General features: G+C 50.2%; 1 protein-coding gene across 3 annotated transcripts in view; it reads left to right on the top strand.

Annotated features, from left to right (window-relative positions):
- Positions 1-16011: 16011 nt before the first annotated feature.
- GXYLT1 (glucoside xylosyltransferase 1) overlaps positions 16012-22800 on the top strand; it is a 97613-nt gene continuing 90824 nt past the window's right edge. The window contains exon 1 of one of the 3 annotated variants that reach the window (XM_077265116.1): positions 16012-16672. In XM_077265116.1, the coding sequence (XP_077121231.1) occupies positions 16341-16672 (332 nt within the window). In that variant the 5' untranslated portion in view covers positions 16012-16340. The remainder of the gene's footprint in view (positions 16673-22800) is intronic. The other 2 variants (XM_077265114.1, XM_077265115.1) reach the window with 2 other exon arrangements.

Raw genomic sequence — 22800 nt, 5'->3', positions numbered from 1 at the left:
GGGCCTGTGCAACTTACTCCCTCAGTCAGTTCTTAGCTGCTGAGGTGCCAGGCCCTGTCTCTGTGACTCTTGTGTCTGCCACCCAGTGGCGCGTTGTACCCTGGTCTGTGTCCTGTGTTTGCCACCCAGTGGGGGCTAGTACCCTGGCTTCTGTCCTTGTGTTGTCATCCAGTGGGGCTTCGTACCCTGGCCTGTGTCTGCCACCCAGTGGGGCATCGTACCCTGGCTTGTGTCCGTGTCTCTGTGCCTTGTCCCGTTCCTGACTCTGTCTTAGTCTAGTTCTGTTCCTGTGTTCGTTTATATCCCTGTCTTGGTTAGCTTTCTCTGCTGTGCATACTCTCTCTTGTTTTACTCTGCACTCTGTGTCTTGCTTTGCTCTGCTTTCGGCTGTGCACTCTGTGTCTTGCTTTGCTCCTTGCTCTGCATTCTGTGACCTTGCTTTGCACTCTGTGGTTTTCCTCTCGGCTCTGCTCTCTGTAGCTTTGCTCTGCTCTCAGCTCTGCACTCTGTGGCTTTGCTCTGCGGCTATGCTCAGCTCTCGCTCTGCGGCTCCGCTCCTTGCGGTTCTTCCCTGCTCCACCTCCTGTGTCTCTGTTCATGGCTCTGCCTCCTGCTCTTGGCTCCGCCTCCTGCTTTTCTATTCTGGGCTCCGCCTCCTGCGTTTCTGTTCTTGGCTCTGCCTCCTGCTCTTGGCTCCGCCTCCTGCATTTCTATTTTTGGCTCTGTTTCCTGCGTTTCTGCTTTGCATCCGCTCTTGCGGTCTTTCTCTACCTATTCATAAGTCCTCCTGTCTGAACAGGTTCCTACGTGTTTTCATATATCTGCCTATATACCATTCCCTACTGGTCCTGCCAGTGTACCAGTCTTGTTTGCCTGTCCTGCCAGAGCATCAGCCGTGCCCGCCTGCCTGCCAGTGTCCTAGCCGTTCCTGCCAGTGTCTCTGTTGTACCCGTCTGCCTGCCTGTATCCCAGCCATGCCCGCCTGTCTGCCAGAGTGCCAGCCGTGCCCGCCTGCCTATCTATGTTCTTTTCCTCCGGTGGGATCAGCAGCCACAGCCAGACACCACCCTGGAGTGGTACCTGGTAGCTTCCTGCTGCACAAGCCTGACCTCACCATCAGAGGCTCCAGCGAATACCAAGGAAGCTACTTAGTTACACCCCTTCCAGGGTAGTCTGGTCTGTGGTACAGTGGGGCCACACCCCCGCACGCCCGCGCCAACCAGTCTGGGCGCGAGCATGACAGGTTGCTTTGGATTTATGTTTTGGGTCATTGCCATCTGTAGTATGAAACGACGACCAATCAGTTTGGCTGCATTTGGCTGGATCTGAGCACACAGTATGTCTCTGAATACCTCAGAATTAGTGTTGAGCATTCCGATACCGCAAGTATCGGGTATCGGCCGATACTTGCGGTATCGGAATTCCGATACCGAGTTCCGATATTTTTGTGATATCGGAAATCGGAAGTTCCCAGTGTATGGTTCCCAGGGTCTTGAGGAGAGGAGACTCTCCTTCAGGCCCTGGGATCCATATTCATGTAAAAAATAAAGAATTAAAATAAAAAATATGGATATACTCACTCGTCCGGCGGCCCCTGGACCTTACCGCTGTTAACCGGCAGCCTCTGTTCCTAAGAATGAGGAGTTTAGGACCTGCGATGACGTTGCAGCTTGTGATTGGTCGCGTGAGCGGTCACATGAGCGGTCACGTGACCAATCACAAGCCGCGACGTCAGCCGCGACGTCATCTAAGGTCCTAAACTCCTCATTCTTAGGAACGGAGGCTGCCGGTTAACAGCGGTAAGGTCTAGGGGCCGCCGGACGGGTGAGTATATCCATATTTTTTATTTTAATTCTTTATTATTTACATGAATATGGATCCCAGGGCCTGAAGGAGAGTTTCCTCTCCTTCAGACCCTGGGAACCATCCAGGATACCTTCCGATACTTGAGTCCCATTGACTTGTATTGGTATCGGGTATCGGTATCGGCGATATCCGATATTTTTCGGGTATCGGCCGATACTATCCGATACCGATACTTTCAAGTATCGGAAGGTATCGCTCAACACTACTCAGAATTCATTCGGCTGCTTTTGTCCTGTGTCACATCAACAATAAACACTAGTGACCCAGTGCCACTGGCAGCCATGCATGCCCAAGCCATCACACTGCCTCCGCCGTGTTTTACAGATGATGTGGTATGCTTTGGATCATGAGCTGTACCACACCTTTGCCATACTTTTGTCTTTCCATCATTCCGGTAGAGGTTGATCTTGTTTTCATCTGTCCAAAGAATGTTCTTCCAGAACTGTGCTGGCTTTTTTAGATGTTTTTTAGCAAAGTCCAGTCTAGCCTTTTTACTCTTTGATGCTTATGAGTGGCTTGCACCGTGCAGTGAACCCTCTGCATTTACTTTCATGCAGTCTTCTCTTTATGGTAGATTTGGATATTGATACGCCTACCTCCTGGAGAGTGTTGTTCACTTGGTTGGCTGTTGTGAAGGGGTTTCTCTTCACCATGGAGATTATTCTGCGATCATCCACCACTGTTGTCTTCCGTGGGCGCCCAGGTCTTTTTGCATTGATGAGTTCACCAGTGCTCTCTTTTTTTCTCAGGATGTATTAAACTGTAGATTTTGCCACTCCTAATATTGTAGCAATTTCTCGGATGGGTTTTTTCTGTTTTCACAGCTTAAGGATGGCTTGTTTCACCTGCATGGAGAGTTCCTTTGACCGCAGGTTTACTTCACAGCAAAACCTTCCAAATGCAAGCACTACATCTCAGATCAACTCCAGGCCTTTTATCTGCTTAATTGAGAATGACATAACGAAGGGATTGCCCACACCTGTCCATGAAACAGCCTTGGAGTCAATTGTCCAATTACTTTTGGTTCCTTTAAAAACAGGGTGGCACATGTTAAGGAGCTGAAACTCCTAAACCCTTCATCCAATTTTAATGTGGATACCCTCAAATGAAAGCTGAAAGTCTGAACTTCAACTGCATCTGAATTGTTTTGTTTAAAATTCATTGTGGTAATGTCTATAACCAAGATTAGAAAAATGTTGTCTCTGTACAAATATATATGGACTTAACTGTATAATACAGCCGAGAAAAAAAGGGATGATGGGAGCTGCCCCATAGATTTACATTGGGCCAAGTGCTATGTGATTTTTTTCTCGCATAGCATTCGTCCTTTCTTCTCTGTAGTGTGACGCCGGCCTTAGATGGAAACCCCGATGTAAGTGCTCAGCGTAGAGCGCCAGATAAATGTGATCATAAACGTTATGTAAAATGTTCCCAATAAAAGCTTCAACTCAATCCACAAAAAAAGCAAGCCCTCACTCAGGTCCATCATCTGTTAACATAAATATAGTGGGCTTCCATGTTACTGGTAGCACAAAGGCTCTGGAAAAGCAAGATGGCTCCTCGCCCCCCAAAAGAAATTCAGCAAATTTTCCTCTCCCAAATCTAAATGCCCCTTCCCTTCTGAGCCCGAGTGTGCCTAAACCACATTTAGCACCCACATGTTTGGCATTTCTATAGTGATGAGAGCACGTATAATTTACATGTGCATGTCTCCAGAACCATGAGCTGGGCATAATGTACTGGTCACTACAATGTACTGGTCACTACAAATGCAGTTTGCAATTTTCACTCAGCAATATCCACTGTTGCCTGTTTCTTGAAAACTCCCATGGAGTCATAATCGTCACTACACCTGTAGATACATTCCCAAAGGGCTATAATTTCCAAAATGGGGTCACTTGAGGGTAATTCTGATTTTCTAGCACTTAGGGGCTCTTTATATGGAAACTAGTCTAGGAAAATCTGCGCTCCAGTAGGCAAATAGCGCTCCCTCTCTCCGTATGGCTAAGTAGTACTGCACCTCCACATATGGGGTATTGCCACGTTCAGTAGAAATTGTGGGACAGATTTGGTGCCATTTTTACCCATTTCTCAGTATGGAAATGTAAAACTTGGGGCTAACACACAATCTTGGTGGTAAAAATGTAAATTATTCTATTTTCAGTGCCCAATGGAATAAAAGTCTGTGATACACCTGTGGTGTCAATACGATCACTGCACCACTAAATGAATTCATTGAGAGGTTTAGTTTGTAAAATGGAGTCACTCATGGGGGGTTCTGCTGTGTTGGCACCTCAGGGGCTCTGTCAATGTAATATGGCACCCTCAAACAAGTGCAGCAAAATCTGCACTGTAAGGGTAAGTTCACACAGGGCGTTTTTGCTGTGTTTTTTTTTTCTGCAGCAAAACCTGATCATCTTGGCAGGAAAGAACCTGTGCCAAAAACACAGGTTTAGGTGCGTTTTTGGTGCGTTTTTGGTGCGTTTATTGCTGCGTTTTGGCGTGTTTTTTTTCATGTGTTTTTTTTTCTCTTTGTACATGCCAATAAAGTTGAGTGCACACAGAGAAAAAAAACAACTTGCTGTAGATAGATTGAATAGATAGAATAGTTAGATTGATAGAATGAATAGATAGAATGGATACATAGAATGATAGAATAGATAGAATGAATAGATAGAATGAATAGATAGATTGATAGAATAGATAGAATGAATAGGTAGAATGGATAGATAGATAGAATGATAGAATAGATAGAATGAATAGATAGATTGATAGAATGAATAGATAGAATGGATAAATAGATAGATAGAATGAATAGATAGATTGATAGAATAGATAGAATGAATAGATAGATTGATAGAATAGAATAGACAGAATAGATACATTACCTGCGGTATCCTCTTCCCCAGCATTTTCCCACAGTGTAGAGGTTACCTCAGGTCAGTCTGTGAGGGAGTGCAGGCTCGGTGACGTCACCGCTAGTTACTGAGCCTGCGCCCGCTCTGCCAGCTTTATCTCCCCCAGATATTGCGTGGGACACTCGTTATATCGGACTACGACGGATCAGGGAGTATACTTTTGCTTTTTTATTTTATTTTTATTTCAGAAGATCGAGGGCTTCGCTTTGTAATGGCAGAATAATAAAAAGATGGTAAAACTATGTGGTGTTTTATTTAATTAAAATACTTTTTTCTGCGTGTGTTTATTTAACCCTTTAATTATTGACGCCTCTCCATTACTAAGCCAGCTTAATGTCACCTTACAATAGCAAGGTGACATTAACCCCTTATTGCCCTGCTTGCCAAGGCTACAGGGCAAGTGGGAAGAGTCGGGCAAAGCGGCTAAGCAGACCAGTACACCTAATAGATGCGCCTTTTCTAGGCAGCTGCGGGCTGCTATTTTTATGCTGGGGGCCTATATCAATGGCCCCTTACCAGCCTAAGAATACCAGCCCCCAGCTGTGAGCTTTAGCAAGGCTGGTTGTCAAAAATGGGGGGGGACCGCACGTCGTTTTTTTAACTATTTATTTAAATAATTTTTTAAAAACAGCGTGGGGACCCCTCTAGTTTTGATAACTAGCCTTGCTGAAGCTGACAGCTGGGGGTTGCAGCCCACAGCTGTGAGTTTTGGCTGGCTGGTTAGCAAAATTAGGGGGGAACCCATCTCAATTTTTTTTTAAATTATTTATTTACTAGATGGTGGCCCGATTCTAACGCATCGGGTATTCTAGAATAGTTTATTTATGAAGTTTTCAGAATAATGCAATTTATACACAGGATTCGGCCGGCCGGGCGCGACCAATTAGCAAAGCGTGGTTCAAATTCTGCGCCAATTCGTGGCCGGACTGCGCCTGTCGCTGATTGGTCACACCCAGCCGCGAACAATCAGTGAAGCCAGGGCCAGCTCCAGGTTTTTGAGGGCCCCGGGCAAAAGAGTCTCAGTGGGCCCTCCTCTTTAACACATACCACGATTCATGATGCACAGATACAGCAGAGAAATATAGCATGGCCAAGTAGCATACAGCCCACGTAGTATATAACACAGCCCACGTAGCATATAACACAGCCCACGTAGTATATAGCACAGCCCACGTAGTATATTGCCCAGCCACGTAGTATATAGCACAGCCCCCGTAGTATATAGCACAGACACGTAGTATATTGCCCAGCCACGTAATATATAGCACAGCAACGTAATATATTGCACAGCCACGTAATATATTGCAAAGCCACGTAGTATATAGCAAAGCCACGTAGTATATAGCACAGAGACGTAGTATATAACACAGCCCACGTAGTATATTGCCCAGCCACGTAATATATTGCCCAGACACGTAATATATTGCACAGCCACTTAATATATTGCACAGCCACGTAGTATATAGCACAGCCCATGCAGTATATAACACAGGCCACGTAGTATAGAGCAATGTGGGCACCATGTCCCTGTTAAAAAAAAGAATTAAAATAAAAAATAGTTATATACTTACCTTCCGTCAGCCCCCAGATCCAGGCGAGGCGTTTACCGATGCTCCTCGTGACGCTCCGGTCCCAAGAATGCATTGCGGTCTTGCGAGATGATGACATAGCGGTCTCGCGAGACCGCTACATCATCATCTCGCGAGACCGCAATGCATGGACCGGAGCATCGCGAGGAGCAGCGGGAAAGGCGATGGAAGGTGAGAATATGATTTTTTATTTTATTATTTTTAACATTAGATCTTTTTACTATTGATGCTGCTGGCCGCGACCAATCAGCGACGTGGGATTTCCGTGACAGACAGACAAACAGACGGAAGTGACCCTTAGACGATTATATAGATAGCGCAGGAGCAGGAGATGAAAACTTCCATCCACTGCTCCTGCTCTCTCTGTAATTAGCGGCTGTAGGTGTCAGATGATGGGTGCAGTAGCGCCATCAGCTGATACCAGTGATCGGAGGTGAAGTTTATACCTACGATCACAGCTGAGCGCTCCCGCTGTCTTCTGACAGCGGGGAGAGGGCTCTCTGACCGGCGGGGAGGATTTCCCCGCCGATAAGAAGCGTGTCAAACACTGGATGACATGCTGCATGAACGCATCATGCAGCCTGCCATCTAGATGTAGCAGAACCGAATGTGATGTCACATCCGACTGTCCTTGACTTTTCTGCAGCAAATACGACGCAATAAAAGTTAACCTAGTGCATTTGCAGTGTTTTTTTCACCACCCATTCAAGTCAATGGGTGAAAAATACTGAAAAAACGCTGAAAGAAGTGACATGCCCTATGTAAAAAAAAACGCAGCAAAGCACAAAATACTGACCACACAAAAACCCAATGTGTGTTCATAAGATTTCTGAAATCTCATAGGCTTTGCTGGTACTGTAAAAAGCTGCTGAAAATTAGCAGAAAAAAAAACGCAGCAAAAACACCCGGTGTGGAGCTACCCTAATAGGGTGTTTCTTCCCTACTAAGCTTTGCACTGTGCCTCAAAAGTAGTTTTCGACAACATATGGGGTATCGGTGATGTCACGATATGGTATGAAGTATCATATAGGTTTAGTTCTGTTGCTAGCAAGCTGTGGGTTAAAAAACCCCCCTTCCCTTTCACTCAGCCAAGAGCTGCCTTGCCAATGTATGTGAGAGGGGAGTTTTACTGAAGAAAGGCATTTACGACCGGCATTTCCTGCCGTGTAAGCTCGTGTCCAGGTATCACTGGACTAGAAGCTTCTAGAATCATGAAAGTCTTTTGTTCTGTTTTTGGAAGATATTAGGCAAATCGTTTAAGTTAAGACCACAAAAACATATATTTGTAATCTCCATCGAAGGAGCTACCCATCACTCTAAACATGAGCTTTTAACTCCATCAGGGGAAGAAGTAGGGATTTCTCTGTAAATATACATCCCAAATAGGACATATTTGATCTCACTAGAATGCCAGCGATAATACGAGATGAATGAGAGGTATGGTGCGATGATGATATGTTCAGCAGTGGAATTACAAGTCTTAGAAAGATTTAGCTTATACTTAGTCAGAATGCAGAGAGAGGAGGGACTGGGATAGCCAGCCTTTTTGGTGATGTCACCAGGTTAAACTATAACTGTTTTGGCCGGACTCCAGCAGTGAGTCTGTTGCTGGAAGAACATGGGGGTCTGACCTGAAGAGCTGTACCTCATGCATTGGGATTTTTGGGAGCCCCTCCCCCCTAGCATGGTGTTTGCCTGAACTGATATGAACTAAGAACATGTGAGTTATCTTTTCTTCCTTTAATCCCTTTATTTTCATAATTACCTTGTACATATTTGCAATTGTCTCACTTGTAACATCTTTGTAAAATATTTTGATAAACACTGCATAAACTTTATGGGTATATTATTTCATGCCAGTTATTTCTCCATGCTCTAAAAACGTACCCTGTCTCTTGAAGGGAAAGTACGCTACTGTTTTGGGGTTTGCTTCGGACCCGTTTAATCGAGGCTGGTGGCAGTGATACCGTGTACTGTGCAGGCCTTTGGGTTTCACTGTAGCGACTGCACCTTGATAATTATTGTTCCTGCCTGAGTGGGAGTAGTTATCGCGTCGCTGCAGCGCGCCCAATAGCCAGTACATAGCAGGCAGCCTTTCTGGCGACCAATTACCCTAGGTGCAGTACCTAATCTGACCTGAGAGTAAGGGGGGCGCCAGAGAGCTGCAAGTGTTAAGTGGAACTGTAAGCGGGATAGACACAAATCCCTGCAGTTCATGGTATATTGAAGAGCAGTGGGATACTTAAAATAAGCCCCTGCTGTAAACTAAGAGGTCAATAACCTTGTGTGTGTTCTTTTCATCACATTGTGGCAGTGGAGGAAAACTAGGATAAGCCCCTCTGCACATGTGATAGCCGTCTGCTGGTCTAAAGTTACCCCGATCCGTGACATATTGTGGGCAGCGGCTAAGGGATCTTGACAGTCACGGTGTGAATCGTGACATATTGGTGGCAAGGCGGTGGGATATTAGAGCATTAGTGATTTGGTTTGAGCAATCATTCCTCTCACTAAAAACTTGCAGAAAGTTCTTGCGAGAACTCTGCGCAAATAAGTTTGGAGAACGAACTCAGTGTTTATTAGTCTTGAGACAATTGTGTGTACTGGTGATTATCCCTTCCCTTTTTCTTCGTTTTTCTATCCTATCTTTTATTTGGCAACCATGGTTGGGCTGGGAGAAGCCTTTTATGAGCAGCAGACCAGAGACACCCTTGTTGCCTTATGCAAGTCACAGCACATTGACTATGCAAGCAAAAACAAAAGCGAACTGGTCGCAGCCCTGATGCAATGGGAAGCCGCTCTAGACCACTCACAGAGCCCAGAGGCCGCAGATGCCAGCACCAGCGAACGTGGTGCTGCAGCAGAGGTTCAACCACTGAATACGGGCCCTACTGGCAACCAGGGGGGTGCAGACCACCTCCTGCAGCTGGCTCTGCAACAATGCTCTGCAGATGACCTGGACCGACGTCTGCAGCTGATCCAGCAATACCAAGAGAGAGCTGAGCGAGAGGCCCAGGCCCAGCGAGCCGAGCGAGAGGCCCGAGCCGAGCGAGAGGCCCAGCGAGCCGAGCGAGAGGCCCAAGCGGAGAGGGAGTACCAGCTGCAGATGGCCCAACTACAAATGCAGGGGTCGTCCCAGTCCAGTCGTGAGCCCAGCAGCGCTCAGATACCGAAGCCCCGGCCTGACCACTTTCCTGTTATGGAAAAGGATGGGGACTTGGACACGTTTCTGCGGGCCTTTGAGAAAGCCTGCAGACAGTACCAGCTGCCTACACCAGAATGGGCACGATACCTGACACCAGGGCTGAGAGGCAAAGCTCTGGAGGCGTTTGCTGCCCTCCCTCAAGAACAAGATGGTGACTATGAGGCCATCAAGCAGGCTCTGATAGCCAAGTACCAGCTTACACCCGAGGTGTACCGTAAAACGTTTCGGACCCTCCAACGTGGCCCACATGACAGTTACAGTGATGTGGTGCATGGACTGGGGACCCACTTTGACCAGTGGACCCAAGGACTGTCAGTGACCACCTTTGCACAGCTGCGAGACCTGATGATCAAAGACCAGTTCTTCCATCTTTGCCCAACTGAGGTGCGACAGTTCGTGATGACCGAGAACCCAAAGACGTGACGAAAGCAGCGCAGATTGCCGATGCCTATGAGGCCAACCGTAGATCGGAAGTGCGGAAGCCAGTCACCTCCAGCTGGAGAGGGGGTAAGCCTGCATCCAACGCCAGTACCCCTGCCAGCCAACATACCAGAGGTCCTGTCCCCGTCGCCAACAGCACCAGACCTACCACCGAACTTCGCCAGTGTTACCACTGCAGGCAGACTGGTCATATCAGTCCCCGATGTCCAGCCAAGCAGAAGAACCCCTCATCCCAGGCCCCAGGGCCTAATGCAGCAGTTCTTTTGGTGGGTGGTGTGGCTGGGAGGGGGTGTGATAACGTACAGCCTGTCATTGTGGGAGGTTGTGTTGCTACAGGCCTCAAGGACACCGGGGCTGAACGAACCCTCATCCGACCCGAACTGGCGGCCCCTGAAGAAATCATTCCGGGGAAAACCCTAACTGTCACTGGGATTGGGGGCATCAGCTGTCCCTTGCCAATGGCCCGGGTTTTTATTAATTGGGGTGCCGGGAGCGGGGTGAAGGAAGTGGGGCTGTCTGATAATTTGCCCACTGATGTTTTGTTGGGGACTGATTTGGGGAGGTTGGTTGCATACTTCGTGGATGACCCTCCTCCCCAATCTACTAATGAGGGTAAAGTTAACCCTGATGATGATGATGATGGGAAATCGCATGTGTTACCTGACCATGCTTTATCTTGTAATGTTGCATCTGATAACCATTTTTTCCCTAAGATTGATGGTGGAAATGTTGTACCTGTGCCAACTGTATCTGATAATGATGTTTCTGTGAAAGTTGATGTGTCCATAGGTACAGGAGTGCTCAGCCACGTCGCTCTGCGGAGTGAGACGGCTGAGGAACCCCTAGCAGGGGCAAGTGTCGGTGCTACAAGAAATGGGGAGATACATGGGAACCGTGAGGAAGGTGATGCCATGCAATTGACCAGTGCCACCGAGGAAGGTAACTGGCCCATAAGTAGCAATGCTCCTGAGGTAATGGGGGTGGATGGGGAGGTAGAGCCCATAGCAGCATCGGCTGATGGGTCTGTGGAAACCCCCGGGGAGACAGCCTACGTAGCTGCTGTCACCCGCAGTCAGAGTGCCCGGAACGCAGATAACTGTCTGCCTCCCGGACCCTCCTCAGTCATCAGTGTGACTGAACCAGAGGTGGACCCAGAGCAGGTCCCAGAGGGTTCCCGTGGGGAAGGGACCCTGATGTCACTTCTGGCTTCCCCAAGCCAGGAGTTTCAGGCCGCTCTGCACACAGATGCGAGCCTAGAGAGTTTGAGACAACTCGCCGGGACGCGCTTCTCCGAGACTGATAAGGAGAAGGTGTTCTGGGAAGGAGGAAGGTTGTACCGGGAGACAGTACCCGGAGAATCACAAAAGGAGTGGTTGAGGGAAAGACAGCTGGTCGTCCCGCACCAATTCCGGGGTGAGTTGTTGCGGATTGCCCATGAGATCCCGCTAGCTGGACACTTGAGGATCAGCAAAACTAAGGCCCGGCTGTCTCAACACTTCTATTGGCCTAAGATGGGGACAGATGTGTCAAACTACTGCCGCTCCTGTGTCACCTGTCAAAGAGTGGGGAAGGCGGGGCCTGCTCTTAAGGCTCCCCTGATCCCTTTGCCAGTGATAGAGGAGCCTTTCCAGAGGATTGCGGTGGACATTGTGGGCCCGCTGGCCGTCTCCAGCAGCTCTGGAAAGCGATTTATTCTTACTGTGGTAGACTACGCTACTTGGTACCCAGAGGCAGTAGCTGTCTTCAACTAGGGCAGATAAGGTGGCGGATGCCCTGTTGGCTATCTTTGCACGGGTAGGATTTCCCAGGGAAATGCTTACTGATCGAGGGACCCAATTTATGTCTCACCTAATGGAGGCTCTCTGTAAGAAAATGCAGGTGAAGCACCTGGTATCGAGTGCGTATCACTCACAGACCAATGGCTTGTGTGAACGGTACCCTCAAACAGATGCTACGCATGCTGGTTGAGACACAAGGGCGCGACTGGGAGCGGTACCTCCCACACCTGCTATTTGCTTACCGAGAGGTTCCGCAGGCCTCGACGGGGTTCTCCCCCTTCGAGCTCCTGTACGGCAGGCGAGTCCGGGGACCCCTTGGGTTGGTAAGAGAATCCTGGGAAGAGGAGCCGAACCCTTCTGAAGTGTCCATAGTGGAGTATGTCCTGCGCTTCCGTGACAAGATGCAGACCTTGACGCAGTTGGTGCATGACAACATGACGCAGGCTCAGGCTGATCAGAAGCACTGGTACGACCAGAACGCCCGGGAGCGGACCTACCACGTGGGTCAAAAGGTGTGGGTGCTGGTTCCTGTACCAACGGATAAGCTTCAGGCAGCCTGGGAGGGCCCGTACGTCGTCCACCAACAGCTCAACCCGGTCACCTACGTGGTCACGCTTGACCACGCTCGGGGTAGGCGAAAGGCCTTTCACGTCAACATGATGAAGGCTCATCACGAACGTGACCCTTTCGTCCTACCGGTCTGCAGCGCACCCGAAGACGGGGAGGAAGACACCCTCCTGGACATGCTGGCCCAAGCCAAGGCCCGTGGGTCCATTGAGGACGTGGAGGTGAGCGCCTCGCTAGATGAACCACAGCGGTTGCAGTTGCAAACCACACTGGAACCCTTCCGGGTCGTGTTCTCCAACCGGCCTGGAAGGACTGAGTTAGCGGTCCACGAGGTGGACACCGGGAATCACGCCCCACTACGGCGAACACCCTATCGAATCTCTGACCAGGTGCAGCAGATTATGCGCCAGGAGATCGATGAGATGTTACAGCTGGGGGTGATTCGACGGTCAAAGAGCGCGTGGGCCTCACCTGTAGTTCTCGTGCCAAAGAAGGACCGGACCACCCGGTTCTGCGTGGACTACAGGGGGCTCAACGCCATTACAGCCTCTGACGCGCACCCAATGCCGTGCATCGAGGAACTGCTTGAGAAGTTAGCTGGCGCAAAATACCTGACAATAATGGATCTGAGTCGCGGATACTGGCAGATTCCCCTGAGCCCCGAGGCGCAGGAGAAGTCCGCCTTTATCACACCCTTTGGACTGTACGAGTCCACGGTCATGCCCTTCGGCATGAAGAATGCCCCTGCCACTTTCCAGCGGATGGTCAATCTCCTGCTTCAGGGACTGGAGAAGTACGCTGTGGCGTACTTAGATGACATTGCCATCCTCAGTCCCTCCTGGGATGAACACCTGCAGCATCTCGAGGAGGTGCTCGGGCGAATTCACCAAGCAGGCCTGACTATCAAGCCGGGAAAGTGCCAGATGGGCATGAGGGAGGTCCACTACCTGGGACACCGGGTAGGCGGAGGCACCCTGAAACCGGAGCCTGACAAAGTGGGCGTGATCGTGAACTGGCCCACTCCCAGGAACAAGAAACAGGTGATGTCCTTCCTGGGCACTGCAGGGTACTATAGGCGCTTCGTGCAGCACTATAGTAGCCTGGCAAAACCTTTGACGGACCTCACCAGGAAGAAGCTACCCCACATCGTCAACTGGACAGATGGCTGTGAGGGGGCCTTCCAGGCGTTGAAGACAGCACTGTGCAACGCCCCTGTGTTGAAAGCAGTCGACAGCAGTCGACCATTCTTGGTACAGACCGACGCCAGCGAGTTTGGCCTTGGTGCTGTGCTCAGCCAGGTGGACTCGGAGGACCAAGAGCACCCCGTGTTGTACCTGAGCCGGAAACTTTTGCCGAGGGAAGTGGCCTACTCCACCATCGAGAAGGAGTGCCTGGCCATAGTCTGGGCCCTGCAGCGCTTGCAGCCCTACTTGTACGGTCGCACCTTCACGGTGGTGACCGACCACAACCCTCTGCGCTGGCTAAGCACCATGTGTGGAACCAACGGCAGGTTGCTACGCTGGAGCCTTGCCCTTCAGCAATTTGACTTCACCATTGAACACAAAGCGGGCAGGGAGCATGGGAATGCAGATGGACTGTCCCGCCAGGGTGAACCCACGGAGGTGCGCATGGAGGCATACCGAGAGGTTCTGCCGCCGTAGTGCACGCTAAAAGGGGGAGGTGTCACGATATGGTATGAAGTATCATATAGGTTTAGTTCTGTTGCTAGCAAGCTGTGGGTTAAAAAAAACCCCTTCCCTTTCACTCAGCCAAGAGCTGCCTTGCCAATGTATGTGAGAGGGGAGTTTTATTGAAGAAAGGCATTTACGACCGGCATTTCCTGCCGTGTAAGCTCGTGTCCAGGTATCACTGGACTAGAAGCTTCTAGAATCATGAAAGTCTTTTGTTCTGTTTTTGGAAGATATTAGGCAAATCGTTTAAGTTAAGACCACGAAAACATATATTTGTAATCTCCATCGAAGGAGCTACCCATCACTCTAAACATGAGCTTTTAACTCCATCAGGGGAAGAAGTAGGGATTTCTCTGTAAATATACATCCCAAATAGGACATATTTGATCTCACTAGAATGCCAGCGATAATACGAGATGAATGAGGGGTATGGTGCGATGATGATATGTTCAGCAGCGGAATTACAAGTCTTAGAAAGATTTAGCTTATACTTAGTCAGAATGCAGAGAGAGGAGGGACTGGGATAGCCAGCCTTTTTGGTGATGTCACCAGGTTAAACTATAACTGTTTTGGCCGGACTCCAGCAGTGAGTCTGTTGCTGGAAGAACATGGGGGTCTGACCTGAAGAGCTGTACCTCATGCATTGGGATTTTTGGGAGCCCCTCCCCCCTAGCATGGTGTTTGCCTGAACTGATATGAACTAAGAACATGCGAGTTATCTTTTCTTCCTTTAATCCCTTTATTTTCATAATTACCTTGTACATATTTGCAATTGTCTCACTTGTAACATCTTTGTAAAATATTTTGATAAACACTGCATAAACTTTATGGGTATATTATTTCATGCCAGTTATTTCTCCATGCTCTAAAAACGTACCCTGTCTCTTGAAGGGAAAGTACGCTACTGTTTTGGGGTTTGCTTCGGACCCGTTTAATCGAGGCTGGTGGCAGTGATACCGTGTACTGTGCAGGCCTTTGGGTTTCACTGTAGCGACTGCGGCTTGATAATTATTGTTCCTGCCTGAGTGGGAGTAGTTATCGCGTCGCTGCAGCGCGCCCAATAGCCAGTACATAGCAGGCAGCCTTTCTGGCGACCAATTACCCTAGGTGCAGTACCTAATCTGACCTGAGAGTAAGGGGGGCGCCAGAGAGCTGCAAGTGTTAAGTGGAACTGTAAGCGGGATAGACACAAATCCCTGCAGTTCATGGTATATTGAAGAGCAGTGGGATACCTAAAATAAGCCCCTGCTGTAAACTAAGAGGTCAATAACCTTGTGTGTGTTCTTTTCATCACATTGTGGCAGTGGAGGAAAACTAGGATAAGCCCCTCTGCACATGTGATAGCCATCTGCTGGTCTAAAGTTACCCCGATCCGTGACATATTGTGGGCAGCGGCTAAGGGATCTTGACAGTCACGGTGTGAATCGTGACAGGTGAACTCATGAGAAATTGCACAACAAATTTTGGGGTCCATTTGCTCCTGTTACCCTTGTGAAAATACAACATTTTGAGCTAAAAAGGATTATTGTGGGAAAATTTTTTTTTTTTTTTTTTATTTCCACGTCTTAACGTTATAAACTTCTGTGAAGAACCTGGGGGTTCAAGGTGCTCACCACACATCTAGATGTTCTCAAAGGAGTCTAGTTTCCAAAATGGTGTCACTTGTGGGGGGTTTCCACTGTTTAGGCACACCAGGGGCTCTGCAAATGGGACATGGCGTCCGCTAATTATGCACGCAAATTTTACATTCAAAATGTTAAACGGTGCCCCTTCCCGTCTGAGCCCTGCCGTGCGCCCAAACAGTAGATTTCCCCCATATATGAAGTGTTGCCGTACTCAGAAGAAATTGCACAACAACATGTATGGTCCACTTTCTCCTGTTACCCTTATGCAAGTAAAAGAAAATAGGTCTAAAGGAAAATTTTTGTGAAAGAAAAGTAAATGTTTATTCCACATTCCAGATTCCACTAACATGAAGTACAATATGTCACGAAAAGAAGTCTCAGAATCACCGGGACCTGTTGCGTTCCAGAGTTATTACCTCATAACGGGACAGTGGACAGAATTGTAGAAATTGACCTGGTCAGGAAGGTGGAAACAGGCTTGGGGGGAGGGACATTCCATTTGCAGAGAATAAATAAATCCGTGGGGTGTAGTCCCGGGTCACGGTGTGGGTGTCCCCGGTCACGGTGTGGGTGTCCCCGATCACGGTGTGGGTGTCCCCGGTCACGGTGTGGGTGTCCCCGCAGGACGGTGCAGCATTACGTCCCGTGTCACCCCTCAGTACAATGTTGTATTTAGTATTAGCTCATTATTTAGGCTCTTCCTTACGTCTCCGCCCACCAGTTACAGCCACGCCCCCGGATCCAGAGCTCGCCTCGGACCGAGGTCCCGGAAGGAAACGGCTGTGTAGCAGCCAGCAGCAGCCGACGAGCTGGCCCTGGCCGGGGGACGGTGTGATGAGGCGGCCGCCATGGCGGCTGGTGCTGCTGTGCCTGGCCTGTGGCTTCTGCTCTGTGCTGTACGCCATAACGCAGAGAGGCAGCGGGAGCACAGAGGTGCAGGAGCCGGCAGCCACCTCCTCGGTGTGGTGGAGGGGGGCAGCGGACGAGCGGCTCAGGTAAGTGCCGGAGTCACATGACAGATTATGGGAGGGGCACTGGTCATAATGTAGCCATAGCCCGGTTACCATGAGCCTCTGTGTGCTGGCCCTGGGTGTACAGTGTGCAGGCCGAGTATACCATCGTACCATACAGTGTGCTGGGTGTGCAGGCAGAGTATACCACCGTACCATACAGTGTGCTGGGTATACAGTGTGCAGGCAGAGTATACCACCGTACCATACAGTGTGCTGAGTGTGCAGGCCGAGTATACCACCGTACCATACAGTGTGCTGGGTGTGCAGGCCGAGTATACCACCGTACCATACAGTGTGCTGGGTATACAGTGTGCAGGCAGAGTATACCACCGTACCATACAGTGTGCTGAGTGTGCAGGCAGAGTATACCACCGTACCATACAGTGTGCTGGGTGTACAGTGTGCAGGCAGAGTATACCACCGTACCATACAGTGTGCTGGGTGTGCAGGCCGAGTATACCACCGTACCATACAGTGTGCTGGGTATACAGTGTGCAGGCAGAGTATACCACCGTACCATACAGTGTGCTGAGTGTGCAGGCAGAGTATACCACCGTACCATACAGTGTGCTGAGTGTGCAGGCAGAGTATACCACCGTACCATACAGTGTGCTGGGTGTGCAGGCCGAGTATACCACCGTACCATACAGTGTGCTGGGTATACAGTGTGCAGGCAGAGTATACCACCGTACCATACAGTGTGCTGAGTGTGCAGGCAGAGTATACCACCGTACCATACAGTGTGCTGGGTGTACAGTGTGCAGGCCGAGTATACCACCGTACCATACAGTGTGCTGGGTATACAGTGTGCAGGCCGAGTATACCACCGTACCATACAGTGTGCTGGGTGTGCAGGCCGAGTATACCACCGTACCATACAGTGTGCTGGGTGTGCAGGCCGAGTATACCACCGTACCATACAGTGTGCTGGGTGTGCAGGCCGAGTATACCACCGTACCATACAGTGTGCTGGGTGTGCAGGCCGAGTATACCACCGTACCATACAGTGTGCTGGGTGTGCAGGCCGAGTATACCACCGTACCATACAGTGTGCTGGGTGTGCAGGCCGAGTATACCACCGTACCATACAGTGTGCTGGGTGTGCAGGCCGAGTATACCACCGTACCATACAGTGTGCTGGGTGTGCAGGCCGAGTATACCACCGTACCATACAGTGTGCTGGGTGTGCAGGCCGAGTATACCACCGTACCATACAGTGTGCTGGGTGTGCAGGCCGAGTATACCACCGTACCATACAGTGTGCTGGGTGTGCAGGCCGAGTATACCACCGTACCATACAGTGTGCTGGGTGTGCAGGCCGAGTATACCACCGTACCATACAGTGTGCTGGGTGTGCAGGCCGAGTATACCACCGTACCATACAGTGTGCTGGGTGTGCAGGCCGAGTATACCACCGTACCATACAGTGTGCTGGGTGTGCAGGCCGAGTATACCACCGTACCATACAGTGTGCTGGGTGTGCAGGCCGAGTATACCACCGTACCATACAGTGTGCTGGGTGTGCAGGCCGAGTATACCACCGTACCATACAGTGTGCTGGGTGTGCAGGCCGAGTATACCACCGTACCATACAGTGTGCTGGGTGTACGGTGTGCAGGCCGAGTATACCACCGTACCATACAGTGTGCTGGGTGTGCGGTGTGCAGGCCGAGTATACCACCGTACCATACAGTGTGCTGGGTGTGCAGTGTGCAGGCCGAGTATACCACCGTACCATATAGTGTGCTGGGTGTGCAGTGTGCAGGCCGAGTATACCACCGTACCATACAGTGTGCTGGGTGTACAGTGTGCAGGCCGAGTATACCACCGTACCATACAGTGTGCTGGGTGTGCAGGCCGAGTATACCACCGTACCATACAGTGTGCTGGGTGTGCAGGCCGAGTATACCACCGTACCATACAGTGTGCTGGGTGTGCGGTGTGCAGGCCGAGTATACCACCGTACCATACAGTGTGCTGGGTGTGCAGTGTGCAGGCCGAGTATACCACCGTACCATATAGTGTGCTGGGTGTGCAGTGTGCAGGCCGAGTATACCACCGTACCATACAGTGTGCTGGGTGTACAGTGTGCAGGCCGAGTATACCACCGTACCATACAGTGTGCTGGGTGTGCAGGCCGAGTATACCACCGTACCATACAGTGTGCTGGGTGTGCAGGCCGAGTATACCACCGTACCATACAGTGTGCTGGGTGTGCAGGCCGAGTATACCACCGTACCATACAGTGTGCTGGGTGTACAGTGTGCAGGCCGAGTATACCACCGTACCATACAGTGTGCTGGGTGTGCAGGCAGAGTATACCACCGTACCATACAGTGTGCTGGGTGTGCAGGCAGAGTATACCACCGTACCATACAGTGTGCTGGGTGTGCAGGCCGAGTATACCACCGTACCATACAGTGTGCTGGGTGTGCAGGCAGCGTATACCACCGTATCGTACAGCGTGCTGGGTGTACAGTGTGCAGGCAGAGTATACCACCGTACCGTACAGTGTGCTGGTTGTACAGGTGTGCCAGGCAGAATATACCACCGTATAGTGTGCTGGGTATACAGTGTGCAGGCAGACTATACCACTCTACCGTGTGCTGGTTGTACAGGTGTGCCAGGCAGAATATACCACCGTATAGTGTGCTGGGTATACAGTGTGCAGGCAGAGTATACCACCGTACAGTGTGCTGGGTGTACAGGGTGCAGGCAGAGTATACCACTGTACCATACAGTGTGCTGGGTGTACAGTGTGCAGGCAGAGTATACCACCGTACCATACAGCGTGCTGGGTATACAGTGTGCAGGCAGAGTATACAACCGTACCATGCAGCGTGCTGGGTGTACAGTGCCTGACAGAGTATACCACCGTACCATACAGTGTGCTGGGTGTACAGTGTGCAGGCAGAGTATACCACCGTACCATACAGTGTGCTGGGTGTACAGTGTGCAGGCAGAGTATACCACCGTACCATACAGTGTGCTGGGTGTGCAGGCAGAGTATACCACTGTACCATACAGTGTGCTGGGTGTACAGTGTGCAGGCAGAGTATACCACCGTACCATACAGTGTGCTGTATACAGGGTGCAGGCCGAGTATACCACCGTACCGTACAGTGTGCTGGGTATACAGTGTGCAGGCAGAGTATACAACCGTACCATGCAGCGTGCTGGGTGTACAGTGTGCAGGCAGACTATACCACTCTACCGTGTGCTGGGTGTACAGTGTGCTGGCAGAATATACCACCGTACAGTGTGCTGGGTATACAGTGTGCAGGCAGAATACATGACTGTACAGTGTGCTGGTTGTACAGGTGTGCCAGGCAGAATATACCACCGTATAGTGTGCTGGGTATACAGTGTGCAGGCAGACTATACCACTCTACCGTGTGCTGGTTGTACAGGTGTGTCAGGCAGAATATACCACCGTATAGTGTGCTGGGTATACAGTGTGCAGGCAGAGTATACCACCGTACAGTGTGCTGGGTGTACAGGGTGCAGGCAGAGTATATTACTGTCACGATTCACACCGTGACTGTCACCAATATGCCACGATCGGGGTGACCTTTGGCCAGCCCACGGCTATCACATGTGCAGGGGGGGGCTTATCTTAGTTATCCCTCCACTGCTCCAATGTGATGAAAACACACACAAGGCTATTGACCTCTTACTTTACCGCAGGGGCTTATTTTAGTTATCCCACTGCTCTGCAATATAACACGAACTGCGGGGATTTATGTATATCCCGCTTTACAGTTCCGCTTGAAAACCTGCAGCTCTCTGGTGCCCCCCTTATCCTCAGGTCAGATTAGGTACTGCACCTAGGGTAATTAGTCGCCAGAAAGACTGCCTGCTATCTGGCTATTGGGCATGCTGCAGCGAGGCGATATAACTACTCCCACTCAGGCAGGAACAATAATTATCAACGCTGCCATCGCTACAACGACTCCCAAAGGCACAGAACAAGGTATGCTGCCACCAGCTTCGATTAACGGGTCCGAAGCTAACCCACAACAGTAGCATAATTCCCTTCAGAAGGCTTAGGGTACGTTTTAGAGCAGGAGAACGAAGCTAGTATTTTAAATATTTTACTCCATAAAAGAACAGGCAGTGTTTATAAAAAGGTATATAAAGTTGTTAAAATATGAGACAAAGTATGTACAAAGCAATTATAAAATAACATGGATTAAAGAAGAAAGATAAAACTCACATGTTCTCAGATCATTTCAGGAAAACCATGCTGGCAGGCGGAGCCCCAAATGTCTCAGTGCATCACCTTTAACCCCTTAGTGATGGAGCCAATTTTGTACTTAATGACCAAGTCAATTTTTACAATTCTGACCACTGTCACTTTGAGGTTATAGCTCTGGAATTCTTCAACGGATCCCACTGATTCTGAGATTGACTTTTGTGACATATTGTACTTCATGTTAGTGTTAAAATTTATTTGATATAACTTGACTTTGTTTATGGAAAACAGAAATTTTGCAAATATTTTGAAAATTTTGCAATTTCCAAACTTTTAATTTTTGTTCCCTTAAATCAGAGAGAAATGGCACACAGAGTTGTTACTAAATAACATTAACCCCTTAACGACCTTTGACGCATACGCTGCGTCATGAAAGTCGGTGCCAAAACGACCTATGACGCAGCGTATGCGTCATGGAATGATCGCGTCCCTGCAGATCGGGTGAAGGGGTTAACTCCTATTTTACCCGATCTGCAGGGAGAGGGGGAGTGGTGCTTCAGCCCAGGGGGGGTGGCTTCACCCCCCCGTGGCTACGATCGCTCTGATTGGCTGTTGAAAGTGAAACTGCCAATCAGAGCGATTTGTAATATTTCACCTAAAAAACTGGTGAAATATTACAATCCAGCCATGGCCGATGCTGCAATAACATCGGCCATGGCTGGAAATACTAAAGTGCCCCCCCCCACACCCACCGATCGCCCCCCCAGTGCTCCGTTAGTCCTCCGGTCCCCTCCGTCCGCCTGCCGGCTCCCCCGTCCTGCTGTCCGCTCCCTCCTTGCTCAGATCCCCCCCCCCTGTGCTCCGATCACCCCCCCTGTGCTCCGATCCACCCCCCCACCACCCCTTCATACTTACCGATCCTCCCGGTGTCCGGCCGTCTCCTCCCTGGGCGCCGCCATCTTGGAAAATGGCGGGCGCATGCTCAGTGCGCCCGCCGAATCTGCCAGTCGGCAGATTCCTTACAGGTACATTTTGATCGCTGTGGTAGGTTCTATCACAGCGATCAAAATAAAAAAAATAATAAATAACCCCCCCCTTTATCACCCCCATAGGGACAATAATAAAATAAAGAATTTTTTTTTTTTTTTTTTTTTCCCACTAGGGTTAGGGTTAGAACTAGGGGTAGGGTTAGGGGTAGGGTTAGGGGTAGGGTTAGGGTTACGGGTAGGGTTAGGGGTAGGGTTATGGCATGTGCACACAGAGCGGATCGGCCGCGGATCCGCAGCGGATCGGCCGCGGATCCGCAGCGGATCGGCAGCGGATCGGCCGCGGATCCACAGCGGATTGGCCGCGGATCCGCAGCGGATTGGCAGCGGACCCGCAGCGGATCGGCCGCGGATCGGCCGCGGATCCGCAGCGGATCCGCAGCGGATCCCAGCGGATCGGCCGCGGATCCGCAGCGGATTGGCAGCGGATCCGCAGCGGATTGGCAGCGGATCCGCAGCGGATTGGCCGCGGATCCGCAGCGGATTGGCAGCGGATTGGCCGCGGATCCGCAGCGGATTGGCAGCGGATCCGCAGCGGATTGGCAGCGGATCCGCAGCGGATTGGCCGCGGATCCGCAGCGGATTGGCAGCGGATTGGCCGCGGATCCGCAGCGGATTGGCCGCTGCGAATTCGAAGCAGTTTTCCATCAGGTTTACAGTACCATGTACACCTAAGGAAAACCAAATCCGCTGTGCCCATGGTGCGGAAAATTCCGTGCAGAAACGCTGCGTTGTATTTTCCGCAGCATGTCAATTCTTTGTGCGGATTCCGCAGCGTTTTACACCTGTTCCTCAATAGGAATCCGCAGGTGAAATCCGCACAAAAAAACACTGGAAATCTGCTGTAAATCCGCAGGTAAAACGCAGTG

The sequence above is a fragment of the Ranitomeya variabilis genome, chromosome 5 (genome assembly GCF_051348905.1).
Source record: "Ranitomeya variabilis isolate aRanVar5 chromosome 5, aRanVar5.hap1, whole genome shotgun sequence".
NCBI lineage: Eukaryota > Metazoa > Chordata > Amphibia > Anura > Dendrobatidae > Ranitomeya > Ranitomeya variabilis.
Note: the sequence above shows the minus strand (reverse complement) of the source record. Positions and strands in the feature narration are given on the sequence as shown.